Source organism: Salminus brasiliensis, chromosome 24 (genome assembly GCF_030463535.1).
Source record: "Salminus brasiliensis chromosome 24, fSalBra1.hap2, whole genome shotgun sequence".
Taxonomy (NCBI): domain Eukaryota; kingdom Metazoa; phylum Chordata; class Actinopteri; order Characiformes; family Bryconidae; genus Salminus; species Salminus brasiliensis.
Window position 1 is genome coordinate 18,153,320 of NC_132901.1, and position 16,266 is coordinate 18,169,585.

At 40.7% G+C, this 16,266-nt stretch overlaps 1 protein-coding gene across 1 annotated transcript in view; it reads right to left on the reverse strand.

The window, feature by feature from the left end:
- LOC140547076 (phospholipid-transporting ATPase ABCA1-like) overlaps positions 1-16,266 on the reverse strand; it is a 237,774-nt gene that overhangs the window by 143,270 nt on the left and 78,238 nt on the right. Inside the window, exon 13 of the mRNA XM_072670600.1 lies at positions 14,571-14,747. Coding sequence (XP_072526701.1) covers positions 14,571-14,747 — 177 coding nt within the window. The remainder of the gene's footprint in view (positions 1-14,570; positions 14,748-16,266) is intronic.

The window sequence follows — 16,266 nt, forward strand, 5'->3', positions numbered from 1 at the left end:
TTCTTTTTCTCTCTCTTCTTACTTTCGTTTCTGCAGTCTCTCTTTCATTTAGGCTCAAAGTTTGGTAAATCTTCCTGAAGGTTGGTTGATTTTATCGGAACGTCAAGACAAGAAAAGTTATTTAACTATTGAGACAGCTATTTTGACCACCTTACACCAAACGATCGAGACAAGGGGAGCAGAAAGTGGACGTAACCCTATACTTATTATAAGATAAGATAAGATAATCCTTTATTAGTCCCAGAGTGGGGGAATTTATAGGTGCCACAGCAGCAAATGGATAGCAAGACACTTAGATGAATATATAATATGTATATAAATGTATAATATACACAATATAAATAATAGAAGTCAGAAGCTAAACTGAAATATAATTAGTATAACCATAATTATATTAATTATAAGCATTAAACCTGTATTATCATTAGGTCACTCTGACTACATTAAAAACAAACCAATATGCACATTAAATACATTTATATGAGGACAATCAGTGCAACATGAAAGACATGAACTTATTACTGACAAAACAGTTTATCAGTGAATTATTTTCCCCATCAGTGACAACAACTGCATTCAGCAAAACAGTGAACAGCAACTTACTTTTACATGGTTCATCACTGTAAAAGCAGGTAAAACACCTATCCAGCTAATAGGTGAACACTTAGAGAAAGGTAGCTTGGGGGGATGACTTCACACTGATGATGAGTGAAGAGTGAAAGACACGCCCAGTATGCAAATAGGTGGTACAAGGAGTCAATGGGAAAGTTGTGATTAATCAAATAGGTTGTATACCACCCACAAACCCACTGTATATTACTAAAGCAGCACAGCTGTCTCCCAGCGGAGTTACTGGACCAGCCGAGACACATTAATAAGGGATAAAGTCCAGCATCAGTGCAGTGCATCTGTTTGTATTTGATTGTGTGCTGTTTTTAAGATCACATGGGCCAAACACTGTTCATTGCACAGTGGCAACCAAATAAACCCAATTATTGAAACCTATATTTTATATATTTTATACTTAAAATGAAAACTGTTAAAAGCATTTAAGTATAAGTATTACTGGATTACTATTATACACAGAGTACTTTAGAAAAGTGCTAAAATACACACTGTATTCACATATAGTGAAAAAGTCAGTCTTGTTTCAGTCCCAGATTCAGTTCCTGCTAGAAATGATGACATATTAATGAATTATCTCCACAACTAGCAAATGACACCATACCCAACAACAAAATGATGTACAGAGCACCATCAGACAATTACAACACTACACAGCTTACAAATGAATAGGTGAACACTTAGAGAAAGGTAGCTTGGGGGGTATGACTTCACACTGATGGTGAGTGAAGAGAGAAAGACACGCCCAGTATGCAAATATGTGGTGCCAGGAGCCAATGGGAAAGTTGTGATTAATCAAATAGGTTGTATACCTCTCAGAACCCCACTGTATATTACTGAAGCAGCACAGCTGACTCACAGTGAAGTTACTGGACCAGCTGGACCAGCATCAGTGCAGTGCATCTTTTTGTATTAGTTTGTGTGCTGTTTTTAAGATCACATGGGCCAAACACTGTTCATTACCCAATGGCAAACAAATAAACTCATTTTATTTATCTTATTATATGTTGGTTATTGTACTGTACTGTATTGCATTGTACTTTATTGGTATAATGACAGTAAAGTTGAATTAAATTAAATATAATAGAAAAGTAAAAAGCACAGTGTCAATTCCTGAATTTTATCCTTTTAAAAAGGCACTATGGCCGGGTAGAAAGACTACTACTGAGGGACTGTTTTTAAACATCTATTTAAAACCCAAATTACAATCGATTAGGTACCATTCAGCTATGAAAGACTTGGACAGCTTTGAAACCGTCTGTTGCCATATCCTAGGCTGTATAAACGGTAAGGGCCCAAACTCACTCACTCCCTCTCTCTCTCTCTCTCTCTCTCTCTCTCTCTCTCTCTCTCTCTCTCTCTCTCTCTCTCTCTCTCTCTCTCTCTCTCTCTCTCTCTCTCAGTTCACTTTAAGGTGTGATTCCTTTCAGGAGATGAAACGCTGCCACTTTGAGGAGCCTCTGCCAAATGAGTCTCTGTGGCTCTGTGTGTTTCTCTCACTAGTGAACAGATGAGTGTAATCATGAAGACTTCTTTTGCAAAGACACAGCGAGCTCAGGAGAGAGAGCGCGAGTGAGAGAGAGAGGAATTGGGAGGTGTAGGTCTAGTCCAGAGGGAAGATAAAACAGTTAAATATTGAAGCTCACACACACACACACCTCACGTTAATTGTAGATTAGAGCAGGTCCTCAGAGACACAGAAGCTACTTAACACACCAGAGGAGTCATTGGTTCAGTCACCAACTATGCATACACACACACATACACACATACACCTACTGCCTTCAATACAGGGCTACTGTACACACACACACACAAAGACAAGTTCACACAACACATTACTGTACACAAATATTGTTTCAGATGTTCAAAATGGGATTTTATTAATAATATTTCATTTCTTCATGAATATTGTTGTTTTAGCATCTTTGAGCTATTTCAGATGAATTGGTGCAGATCATGGTTGAACACTGACCAGGTGGAATGCTCGATTGTTAGCATGGGCCTTCTGGCAGTGTGCTCTGGGGAGTAAGACAGAGCAGAGCACGCCTATAGATTTAAAGGAGAATTTAGTGTACAGGTGAACAGGTGTCTTTAGATGAACACTGGATTTTGTTATGAAGGCCATATTTGTGCTGGTGTCGCTGAACAGGAGAACAGTGCACCACCACTCCAGAATTTGCAATTACAAAATCATAATTTTATGAACTAAATTAAAATAATAATAATAAGAAGAAGAAGAAGAAGAAGAAGACCAACAATAATAATTGTATACAGAACCTACTGCATACTGGGCGTGTCTTTCTCCATTCACTCACCATCATTGTGAAGTCATTCCCTACCTTTCTCTAAGTGTTCACTTGTAAGCTGTATATGTGCTGTACCTGCTTGGTTTCAGTGATGAAGGCTGTAAAAGCAAACTGCTATCACTTTATCTGTTAATTAACAATCTGGCCTCTAAAAGTTCTGCAGAAACTAAATAAAAAAGCTACAAATTTAAGTTATAAATATGTTAGAAAAGCCCAAATAATAACGTCAGAATAACGTTTAGCACTATAACTATAACCTTTGAACTCAAAACATCACTTTGACCTTCATTATGATTATTTTCAAAAGTATTAGTTTTTCATTCAGTCATCTCATAAACAACAGCCACTTGCTCTTACAGCCTTCAATATCTAGATCAGGCAAGCTACTGCTTTAACCGAGCTGGTAGCCTGGGGGGAGCAACCACACATGCTGACGGCGAGTGAGAGGGGAGGACACACCCAACATGCAAATGCTTATGCAAATTTCCAGGAGTCAATGGGAAGGTTTTGCTCAAAAACAGAAGCTGCACTGATGTTGGATTTAACCATTTTTGATCCGTGTAGCTAGAGTCAGCTGTGCTGGTTTAATAATACAGGCTGACCTGTAGGCTTTGCTCCTGCAATGTGACCTCTGAATAAAATGTATATCTTTCCCATTGGCTCCTGACATCCCCTATTAGCATACAGGATGTGTCCTCCCATCACTGACACTCACCGTCAATGTGTTGTCCCTCAGGCTACCTTGTGGGTCTTGTGGGTGTTTGTACCAATTTAAGAGTAATTCTGTGAAATGATAGATTGTGTCTGTAGAAACATTAGTAAAACCTTTTGTAGATGTATAGTTTTGTTTTTAGTGTGTCTTTAATTTTTCAATTTTCATTGGTTGATAAGCATTTGAATAGTTTGTTTGCAGTTTTGTTTAGTGTGATCAAGTGTTTTCATGTATTCAGATCTTCACATAATTATATATATATATTCATCGCTTTGATTTTAAATGAACCATCATAGTTTAAAATAAAGAAGCCTAACAGCAAGTGAAATGAAGAATAAATATTACAATAGAAGCCTTCTCTCAAGTGCTCATCAGACTTTTAGAGGGTACTATCTGATTTGGTGTGAAGAATTCCCAGGATACTTAATGACACTTAAATGTTTAGATAGGGATGAAATTAAAACACTGATTATCTGACACACTATTATCACAGAATAGGGGGGTGGTGAGACTTTACAAGGTCTTTTCTTTCTTTTTAGCCTTCTTTATACCTCCAATTGGGATTACTATAACTAAGGTTATCTATTATAACCTTCTATTATTAGAAGTCAGATGATATATCAGCTGGCGCTGCCACTATCATCCAAAGAGCACTGGTTTGAATCCTGAGCCATGCTGCTTGCCATCAGGAGCTGCAGCCTGATAGAGCATGATTGGCCTGTCTCTGGGGCAGGTTTCACTTGTAGTGTTGGGGCCATTGCTGGTTCACATGAGCGGGGATTGGGTAATTGGTCTTCCAAATTGGGTCGAAAAATGAGAAATAAATAAATGTATATCAAATTAATCAAAAATATTTTAATAAAAAAATATATATAAATTAATATAAATTAATAAAAATTATTGGCCGAGCAACTAGCAACCAGGTTAAAAATTACGACAAAATTTTCAAGTTATGAAAAGTACAATGAAGAAACACTACTGAAGATTCTGCTCTATTTGCAGGCAAAATTCAATAGCATTTATATCAATGATAGTCAAATCTGAGCCAGTCTAAATCTTTCTAATGAAGATTATGTTCAGTCTGCTCTTCCGTGAATCTGATCTGCTCACTGAAGGCCTTCACAAACCTGTGAATGGATGCAGCTCATGCAGCTCTAAGCACCACATCATTAGTAATAAAGAAGGTTGTATTCAAGAAGGCAAATAGAAGCTTTTTCACCAGCGACCTCAGTCTTTTTGGAGGCAACTTCCTATTCGGACATGAAGAATTTCTAATGCAACCAAGGCCACTTTTAAAACAACTTTTCTGACTGAGAGGATTGGGTACACGAGCTCAACTTACTCAATTAAGGCTTCATTCAAGGTGTGGAAAAAAAATCCAATGGTGATGACCCAGATTAGAGCTTAACCGGTGATTATTTCAACTCTACGTTATGCTTCAAACCACCTGAACAGGAAGGAAATGACCACACCTGGTCCACACCTGGTTCATTTTGCCACCCTCCATTTGACTGGTTGTCTCAAGAAAGTGACACATGACTAAGAGGGCTTGACCTCTTAAAACACCTATGGACGGCCTGTGAGCTGAAAGTGCTGTTGCAAACTTACCAAAGAATAGTCCCACCAGTTTATACAGACATCCCTGTAGTCCCTGGAGTAATACATTCTGCTGTCTTATAGGCTTAACTACTGTTGTTACAAAATTATTCCCAGAGGAATACTGTCTGAAGCCCTGGAGGTTTTTGCTGCTAGTGTAGTTTTAGTCTTAACACTGAGGTGACCACTGTTACTATCCTTTAAGCTGAGCTATATGGGGTAATGTGGGGAAATCACATGAATAGTTATCCTGTACAAATTGGCTAAATCCCTGTAAAAATTCCCTGCTAAATCCGATTTGCTGCCAGATGCCAGATCTGGAGGGACTTGCATTACCTGAATCACCTGGAATGTCTCCTGTCCTGGTTTCTGATGTCAGCTAAGTGGTTCGAGTGGTTGATTTTCCCATTTGCCTCTGACCACGCAGCAGCATACATTGGGAATGTTCAATTTCCCCTCTGACCCACTTCAGCTTGTGTTTTCCACTGCTGGCCTGCCACCCTGGTGGCATTGCACAGAAGAGAAAAGCTACAGGCAGTTTGTTGGCCTCAATAGAGTTTTCACTCTTGTAGTGAAAGCGTATCACTGAAACGTCAAAGTATGATACTTAGGTGACGGTGAAGTTTACTTCGAATGAAGAGGAAAGAAAGCCGCAGTATTTATGGTTTTCTGAAGATGAAGTGTATTTGTCTAAAACTCATGCGGATGCGGAGCTTCAAGCTTTCCACGGTTTAGGATCCACAGGAAAAGCAATGAGAGCCGCCTGTGTCCTAAATTACATTTAAAATTCAGATCAGCCATTTCCTCACCTGAGCAACACACCACCACTGTGTGTTTACCCACCAAACAACAGAGAATACACGTCCAATTACACTCTCTCTCTCTCTCTCTCTCTCTCCATTTAGTCTAACTGTCCCCCTCTCCCTCTCCCTCTCACTCTCTTTCTCTGTCCATTCATTCCTTTTCCTCTCTCTCACCATGGTTCTCTGTTGTCTGTCTCTCTCTCACTCTGATGTCTGCCTTTGTCTTGCCCTCACACCTCTCTCTCGGTTATCTGTCTCTGTCTGTCTCTCACTGTCTCTCTCTCTGTTGTCTGTCTCTGTATTTTACTATCTCTCTCTCTCTATGTTGTCTGTCTCTCTCCCACTGTTTCTCCCTCTCTTTGTTGTCTCTCTCTCTCTCTCTCTCTCTCTCTCTCTCTCTGTCTCTCTGTCTCTCTGTCTCTCTGTCTCTCTCTCTCCCACTGTTTCTCTCTGTTGTCTGACCCTGTCTGTGACCATCTCTGTCTCTGTCAGTTTCTCACTGTCTCTCTCTTTGCTGTCTGTCTCTCTCCCACTGTCTCTCTCTGTTGTCTGACACTGTCTCTTGTCTGGCAATCTCTTTCTGTCTCTGTCTGTCTCTCTCCCAATGTTTCTTTCTGTTGTCTCTCTCGCACACATATTCCCTCTCTCTGTTGTTTGTCTCTCTCTCTCACTGTCTCTCTCTGTTGTCTGTCTCTCTCCCACTGTTTCTCTCTGTTGTCTCTCTTATACATTTCCTGTCTCTCTGTTCTCTCTCTCTCTCTCTCTCTCTGTTCTCTCTCTCTCTCTCTCTCTCTCTCTCTCTCTCTCTCTCTCTCTCTCTCTCTGTGTTCTCTCTCTCTGTGTTCTCTCTCTCTCTGTGTTCTCTCTCTCCGTCCTCTCTCTCTCTGTGTTCTCTCTCTCTCTCTCTCTCTCTCTCTCTCTCTCTCTCCGTCCTCTCTCTCTCTCTCTCTCTCTCTCTCTCTCTCTCCGTCCTCTCTCTCTCTCTCTCTCTCTGCTTGGTGTATAATTTATGAATGGAGGGGCTGTTTTGGAGTGTTAATAATTGATGTCGGTCCGGCTGTGTCCGCCGGGACGCAGAGAGAAAATGGCTGAGGGAGCAGGAGGATTGTTGGGTTTTATGCCCTCTATTCATCTCCTTTGATCTCTCTCTCTCTCTCTCTCTCTCTCACACACACACACACACACACACACAAACACACACACACACACACACATGGATGATCAAGGTGACTGTTGTTTTGCAGTGTCCGGTAAATGAAGAAGGCAGAGAAAACACAGAGAGAAGGCAGAGATTTGTTCTTCATTATCCGTCTATCCATCCCTGGCTATTTATCTCACCCTCGCCCGACCTCTTGCGCTCTCTCTCTCTCTGGGGAGGGTGGTGTTCTGAAATAACTCAAATGGCACAAAACAGCTGAGATTATTCAGCACAGGCCGCTGAGCAATGCTGACGGCGACTGCCTGAAAAGCTAACACAACGGAATAAGCGCCGCCTGAGCTGAGCTGCACCACATATTTCCCATGTTCATATTATACTAAACATCTACAAGTTTACTTTATAGGGCTGTGAGAAAATATTGATACATCAAATTATCATGATATCATGTTTTGTAATACTGTATTGATTCTCAAAAACACAGAACTGATTATTAATAAATAGTTTACATGTAAAGATTGGTGGCAGACAGTGGTTCAGTTCTGATTGGGTAAAAAAGTCAACTTTTTTATACTCAGATTTTATACTTATACTTATATATGATGGTGTGTTTTTGTTCTGTGATACTTTTCAAAACAAAAAATGTAAAATTGCAATATATCGTCTTGCTTACAGAATCACAATTTATCACAGTATATTAAACTGTAGCTCCTGTACTGGGATATATATTGCATCACAAATTCTTGCCAATACTCTGACAATAGCTTTTAGAGTATGTAAAGTATCACATGTAAAATATATATATATTTACCTGTGTTATGGTAATGGTTTGGCTCAGTTTATTATACATTATAATTAACTATTAACTATAATTAATTTCATCACAACCTTGAATTGGATCAAAATGATGAAACAATGTAATGGGACATGATAACATTTTCATGTGCTAAACTATTTCTCATGTGACCAAATGTTTTTTTTATATAGGATAACATTTCTCACAGCATGGTTTACATGATCACATCAGTCCCACATGTGATGACACATTTTCCTTCCATGTGATACAAAAAGTACAGTTTTCATGTGATTAAGCATCCCCCTCACACACACAATGCAATGCAATATGGGCGTTATCACATGTAGACCATGTGATAATTTTCATGTGATTACATGATGTTCATATGCTAGCACGTCATTACACATAAATAAATGCATGTGATTATGTATTTTTTTTCACGATAGCAGTTTTCATTACATGTGGTAATACTTTTTTTACTAGGTTTTTCTACGTGTGATAACAGAAATGATCATGTGATCACTTTTCATGTGACACGCTAAGGCTTTTAACAAGTGATGGCATGCTTTGCATTTGATAACATGTTGTAACATGTGATGCATTTATTTTCATGTGGTGGCACATTCTACGTGCTAACAAGATTTTCACATGTGATTAAATGCTCATTCTTCAAATGTGATTATTTCAAATGTGATAACATTTTTCATGCCATTGACTTTTTGTGTCTTATGCATGTAATATTACATTTATCACATAACAAACATGAACATGTTTTACATGTGATAACATTTTCTACTTGTGACGTTTTACATGCCATGTCACTTTTCATGTGATCACACATTTCTTTTGCATGTGATAACATGCTTCACACAATACATTTGTACAGCACGTTTTACATTAGCACTTTTTGTCCGCATGTGATTTTTCACATGATCACATGAAGCATCTTAAATCACATGTGATTCTTCACATGACATTCAAGTGTTCTCCTTTAAACTCCAGTCATCAGACTGTACGACTGCAGTGATTTTTCCTAATAAGTAAAATCACCCATGTTGAGCCACATTCAGATGGCAGAGCGTACACAAAAAAAGAACAGGTTTCCTCAGCGATAGAAAAGTAGATGTGAAATGTAATAATAAACACAAATAAATCTGTAGCACCACCACGCAGCCCTGTGTCCGCCCCTGGTGAAATTCTACCCACCTCTTATTGGAAGGGCTGTCTCATGAAAAGTGACAGATGACAAGCAAAGCTAATCCAGCGAAGCTGTAAATTTTTCAACAAGGTCCACGAGGACCCGCAGCGGGAAAGCATGAGCCGTGGTGAAACAAGCTGAACCTGCATCTTTCCATAGGATATAAATAGTGTTTTGAATGGAACACGTTCCGCTTAAATTAACTTCGGCACAGCTCATGTGAAGCACCTCCATCTGAGCAAGCTCAGCTCTGATTTCTGTAAAAGACTGTTTAACATTACAGCTTAAATACTCTGACCTGAGGTCAGTTTAAAAGTTTAAAAAAAAAAAATAAATAAAAAAAAAAAAAAAAAAAACAACATTACAGTGGTGGGGACCAACATTACAGTGGGGGCAGTGGTGGCTCAGCGGTTATGGCTAGAGTGTGTTCACTGTATGGACGGGTTAATTGGAGGAGGCCAAATTCCATCGGTGTCCAACACTAATGATGAATATGGTTGTATTGTCTTGTCTTGCCAAGCCTGGATGAGTAGTTTTCTGCACTTACTACTAGATGTAGAATCAGAAGCAGTTCTAAATACCAGGTGACATCCTGCAAACAGCCAAGCTTCATCTGAGGCTAAAGCTACAAGGTTGCCATGATGTCCAGTATAAATAGACTCACATTTACAGGATCATAAACATGGTCAGAAACGAGTTAGGGTCTGTTTATACTAAGTAGTCTGGTTCCCTTGGTCTGGACCAAGCAAGAAAATCCAGATCCATTGCTACATTTGAGTCCTGGTTTGCTTTGCCTTCATACTGACATATTTGCAATTGAAGCAAAAGGGGGAAAAGTTGACCTATAGCGCTAGTATGACGGAGGGTTAATACGTTCACAGAGCGAAGTGCGTTAAAGCTGTAAAATCTTACGTTAATGTGGCTGCATCCCAACTCGCACATGCGGTCTGAATGCGGTTCTAACAGTGGCTAGTTGTGAAACACTGTGTAGTAGTGTGGTAGTGTGTGGTTTGGGACACAGCCTCAGACAGAAGAAGGCAAAGCACAGAAATGTGGGCCGGTCTGCTCGGAGACTCATGCGTAATGAAGCGAGCAGATGTGAATGCAGTGACGCTGGTGGAGCGAGTGGGCAGGGTTGATATTAGATTTTGCGACCGTGTGCCTGTTCACAGCTCTGTCCTTGGTTCGCATCACAGTTTGTTTAGAAACTAGCTGAGACCCATCTGCTTTCACACTTACCGCGCTAATAGAGCAACAGAGCAAACAGGGTTTGTTTTTAGGGCTCGACAAAGCTGTCTAAACGCACCCTTAATGTATGGCAGGTACAGATCAGTTCTATCAGTTTACAAAAGGCATGACGAGAAGTATCCACAAGCTGACAGTTTGGACCAGTGTTGCAAAACCACTAGCAGAAACAGCAGAGCACAAAAAGTGCTTTATGCTTGTGGAGAAACCAAACTGCAGAAAATCAAAAGTTGGTCAAGAGTTTTTTTTTTTGTTTTTTTTTCAAACCCAGACCTTGAAGGCGAATAAATGTAGAATTAGCGTGGTTGTCAAGTGCTTAGTTGCTAAGCATCCTATGCTTGTTGCTAGCTGGCAACAAGAGGGTGCAGACTGCAGTTTTACAGTTTTATACTGACTGGACTGACTGGTTCCTCTGGGTTAAAAAGCCAGAAGAATGCCTTTGTTACTGAAGACACATTAACTGATAATGTGGGTGCCTTCCCTGCTAAAGAAACAGCTCAAGCTGGTCCAGCTGACATAGGAATTGAAATCAGGCGCGGCCACAATGACCAAAGGATCGCTCTAAGGCTAGAATCCCGGTCATGCTGCTAGACATCAGCAGCCACGGTCCCAAGCTAGCATCCTTGGCCTTGCTCTCTCCAGGGTGGGTAGATGCCACTTTCTCCCAACATCACTCCAGTTCAGTGCTGGATGGCACTGGCGGTACACTGACCTTTCCTCCGAATGTGTCGGTTGCCCGGAGACGTTGCATCGGCAGCAGTCCGAAAAAAAAATGTGCTGGCTGGCTTTGCATGTGACGAAGGAGACGTGTTTGTCTTCACCCTCGCCAACTACAGTGTCGGGATCACTGAGTTTCATGTGATGTGGGAGAATATGTATGGGTTGGGTAATTGACAAACATCACAACAAACTTCAACGTCAAGTGGCTAGCTGCTAGCATAGCATTGTTGCTAGTTGCTAGTGTAATTGTTTTCATCTAAGTCATAAAACAGGATTGGCTTGGACACTGTTTAGCACATTTCTTTTGGTTAGGAACTTGCTGGCCAGATGCAAAACCATCAGAATTACTAAGTGAATATTTTAAGGCCTTTAAAAGGTCATGATATTCTGTCCTGTTTTAGGCCGGAAATGAATGCTGACACTTTTCTGCCTGATTAGCAGAGATCTGAAAGCTGGAAATAGTCCTTGCAGGTTACAAAACATAGTATTAGAACTGTGATATAGCTGCTAAGCATCCTTAGCTTGTTGCAAACTGGTAAGAACAACTTGCAAACCGCAAGTTTGTGTGACGCAAGTGTGAAAATTAGTTAAAATGTAACAGTTTTTGGTTACTAAGTTCATTTGAACAGCTTTGCTAGTGACCTGCAAGGCAAACAAATACAAAATGAGTGTTGTCAATGCTCTTGTAGCTCAATGCAATCAAATCCTCACAGCAGTCCTCCAAAAAAAGCTTGTTACACCCTTGATTTTTTAGGAGAAACAATAAACGAGCAGGTGTCCAAATACTTTTACTTGTAAATATGCCAATCCTTTATCATATCTGTTTGACCTTATGTGTTTGCTAACCTTGCTTTGCTTCTATTTCAGCCTGAATCCTGGTTAGCCAAAATTGTCAATGATATTGTTGTTAAAAAACATCAGATGAGTAAAAGCTGAAGAGCAGAGAATCGAACAAAAGCTGGTTAAGGCCATTTTAACACAGACTGGTAGCCTGCCTAGTTCATCTCACTTGGTGACCCCAGTAAGCAACTTATTGGCTGTGTGTTCACAGGTAGAAATCATGCCAATTTCTAAAACGTTGGACTGCGCCTTGGGTGGGTAAATGAAACTTTTGCTGCTGCTGTCTGATGAGTGGGCCGAGACCAATCAGACCATACTCCATTCTGTTCCAGTTTTGAGGCTGCTCTGTACTCATCACTGAGAGGCTGGTGACAGCTGTAGCCGAGACCACCAGAAATGAGGTATGTGGCAAATTAGTCTCGATTCATTTGGATCCAGTACAATTTTGCTGCAGAATTGAGCGTCACGAATCCATTTGTTGCACGCGACATGCATAATTGAAGGAGGCCTGATTTGGAGCACTGAATCCTACCTGGTCACAACCTGTACTGTTGCTGGATTTGCTAGAAGAAAGTGACTAACTTTAAAGGGCACATGTCCTTAAATTCTTCAAATATATTTACATATATATACATTTATAGCCTATTAACATATACTTACTTATATACTTATATGTATTTACCTACCAATCAAATATATATGCATGAACCACATATAAGCGACTTACATACATATATACAATTAATACACACTATATGCTCAAATGTTTTTGGACACCCCTTCTAATTTTAGAATCCATTCAACTACTTTAAGTGGCATTCATTGCTGGAACACAGATGTGCAAAAGCACAAGTGCTGTCAATAGAATAAGACTCTCTGGAGCAGATAAATATACACCCACTGGCACTATGCCTAATGCCAGGTGTATAAATCCCCCCCCCCAAACATTGAGCTGTGGAGCAGTGGAACAGTGTTCTTTGGAAAGATGGTTGGTGCTCCATCCATTTTGTGAAGAGTTGGGGAGTTGGGGATGAGGTGGGATGGTAATCATTCAACATCCTGACCTTGCTAACGCTCTTGACGCTAAATGCAATCAAATCCTCACAGCAGTGCTTCACAGAAAGCCTTTTACCTGGACAGTAGATGTAGTTATTCCAACAATAGCAGAATGCAGTTTGTTATACCCTTGATTTTTCAGGAGAAACAATAAACAAGCAGGTGTCCAAATACTTTTGCCCATATAGTGTAAATGCCCAATCTTTTATAATACATGATTGCCCTTGTGTCAGAATTCTGTATAGGTGAACAAGCTGCTTTTGTTACAGTGCCTTTAAGACTGAAATATGTAAATGATATCTGTTCCCATTGGCTGCCTTGTAGTGTGCCTTAAATAAAAAGCAGTCCAGTAATCTTATACATATACAAAGTCTTAGAACTTCTTATATGTGTATGAGTGTATAACTGTTGCAATCTGAACAAGTGGATATATGCAAATGCACTGGCTGTCATGACTTCACAAAAACAACAGATCACAAGCTGCATGCTTGTGCTGCCTAAATCCACATGTCCATGTGTTTCCATTTACAGTGTTTCCATACTGAAACAAACCATTTTTATACCAAAAGAACCATGAAAATGAGCTGCTCTATGATTTGGGCCCTTCAATTTAAAACACGTTCGCCCTGCCCCACGACGGGCCACCTCCGTTAGGATGGGGCATCATGGCCTGAAGGTTCTGAAGCCTAGAAATCAAGGCTAGGGGCAGGAAGGCATTGTGTGAGATCTATAAAACATGACGCTGAACCCTAGCGAGTTACAGCTTAATCGATAAACACATTATCGTCAGTGCCAGATGCAATGCGATCCTGTACTAATGTCTTCATAACACGCTTGCAGCCCCACCTCAACCCCCCACGGCCCCCAAATCCTGTCTCCAAGACAACCAGATGGACTAAACTACTGCAGATGGCGAAACAAGTACAAAATAAAATGGAAAAAAGAAAAAAATTCAACAACAGACAAAGAATCTTTGTTTCTTTTCAGGTGTAAATAGCATTCGTAGCTTCAATTAGCGTGACATTTGCTTTCATCGTGATGCAGAAAGCACACTCAGTCGTGATGAAGCAGCAGTATTGGGCTTTAGCTGCGATATGCAGCTGCAGCGTTTACTAGGAGCGCAGTTTGTCTGCGCTCCAAGCGTTTTACCACAGAAAGCATTTAGCATTAAACTTTAATATTAACTATTGACATTTGTATAAGGCTCTGGTGTGCAGTAACGGCTCAGTGTCTAGGGAATGTAATGGACAACGGAATTACAGAGAGAGAGAGAATGAGAGGAGAGAGAGAGAGAGAGAGAGAGAGAGAGAGAGAGAGAGAGAGAGAGAGAGAGAGAGAGAGAGAGAGCACGCAAGATGGAGAGCGTCCACTGGGTCTTTTTATTCAGAATACATATGAGCACAATGGATTTTACTGACCTAATAAGTCACACACACACTCACACACAACCCTCCACCAAAATATACACTGAAGCCCCCTTTAATCACACTCTCTCACACATCTCTGTATACTCACGCATCGTCCACATAACACGGGTAAGGCATCTGCTGCATGTAGACGCCCAGAGTTTGCCGGACACCGGTCTGAGCTTGTACGAGGCCACGGTCCAGCATGTCCTGCAGGTACACGAAGCCTCCTCTCACGTAGCGCAAGTCATTAAAGGGGTTATCGCGAGCGGACGGGGACCAGGACCTGAAAGAAACCAGCAAGAGTGTTAGAGACGCGCACACAGTTCATACAGAGGTCACTTACTCCCATTTTCCAACTGGCTGGTTTTAAAGTAATATAAGATGTATGAGCTCTGCCCTGATTGGCTGTCCTGTGTTGTGGTACATTCAAAAAGCACATGTGCAACACTCCTGAGAACTGCAGCAGGAATGGGCGGGGCTAAACTGTGATCTTTGTGACGTCACATAAACAGTGAATTCAAAGCCAGCTGTTTTCACAGTAGGGTTATTATATTGGGACTGTATGGACCAGGATGGTTATGCTGGTTAAGATGAATGACCAGTTTAGCTCTTCGCTTTTGCTCAGCTGCTTTTCAGACGGTCTAAGTTGGTCTTTGATGGTCAAGGTGGTTGAAAAGCTGGTCATCCAGGGAAAAACATATTCTATGCTGGTTGAGCTGATTGGCCAGCTGAGAGTATGCGTGTTTGTCACAACAGTCAGATTTAGAGTCGCCGACAGGTCCAGATATTAGTTTGGTCAAGCTGTTAATACTGGTGGACCACTGTGGTCAGAGCTTTAGAGTCACAGACAGGTCTAGATATTAGTTTGGTCAAGCGGTTAATACTGGTGGACCACCGTGGTCAGAGCTTTAGAGTCGCAGACAGGTCTAGATATTAGTTTGGTCAAGCGGTTAATACTGGTGGACCACCGTGGTCAGAGCTTTAGAGTCACAAACAGGTCCAAATATTAGTTTGGTCAAGCAGTTCATAGCTGGTCTATCAGCATGGTGGTTGACCAAGCTAGTCAACCAGTATGACCAACTCACTAGTCAAGCTGTTGTTAATACTCTGTGGACCACCGTGGTCAGAGCTGTGGTCATGCTGGTTGACAAGTCAAGTAAAGGTCAAGTAAAACCATCAAACAGAGACATGCCCTGTGCCGGTCTGCCAGCTTATCCAGCCTGGCCATCTTAAGCTGTTATTCACCAGGATCAATATGCACAGTAAAAGATGTTCCTAAAAGCTACAATATGTGAACATACTCAATCAACCTTCTTGTAGCACATTCTGACAGCAAGAACTGCAGCAATTGCATGATTAAAACATATAAAACATATTAAATGAAATCCGACGGGTCACTGAGTCCAGAAAGCTAATTTCAAAATCAGATTATTTTAAACCAAAGAGGGTTTGAATCAGATCTGAATCAGAATAATGGATTTGACCAGCCTGTGTGAACACGGCCTAACTCCTCTAAAGTCATTTCAATGGTAAATCAATTCACACAATTGCAACTTTATATTTGCCTTCAGAATTAATGTAAGGCTTTTTCATTTAAGCTAAAGCTGTATACATTCAAGCCAGTGCATGTGGACCATATACTGTACATACTGCATGCGTTGTTCACGCTGGCAAAGGAACCATCATGCACATCTACTATACAATGAAGCTGAATTTAAAAATCAATTCGGAACATTCCTTTGGAAGCAACTTTGGAAGGAACAAAGACTTTTGTGCACAGAAAGAGAGCGGCCCAAGGAATA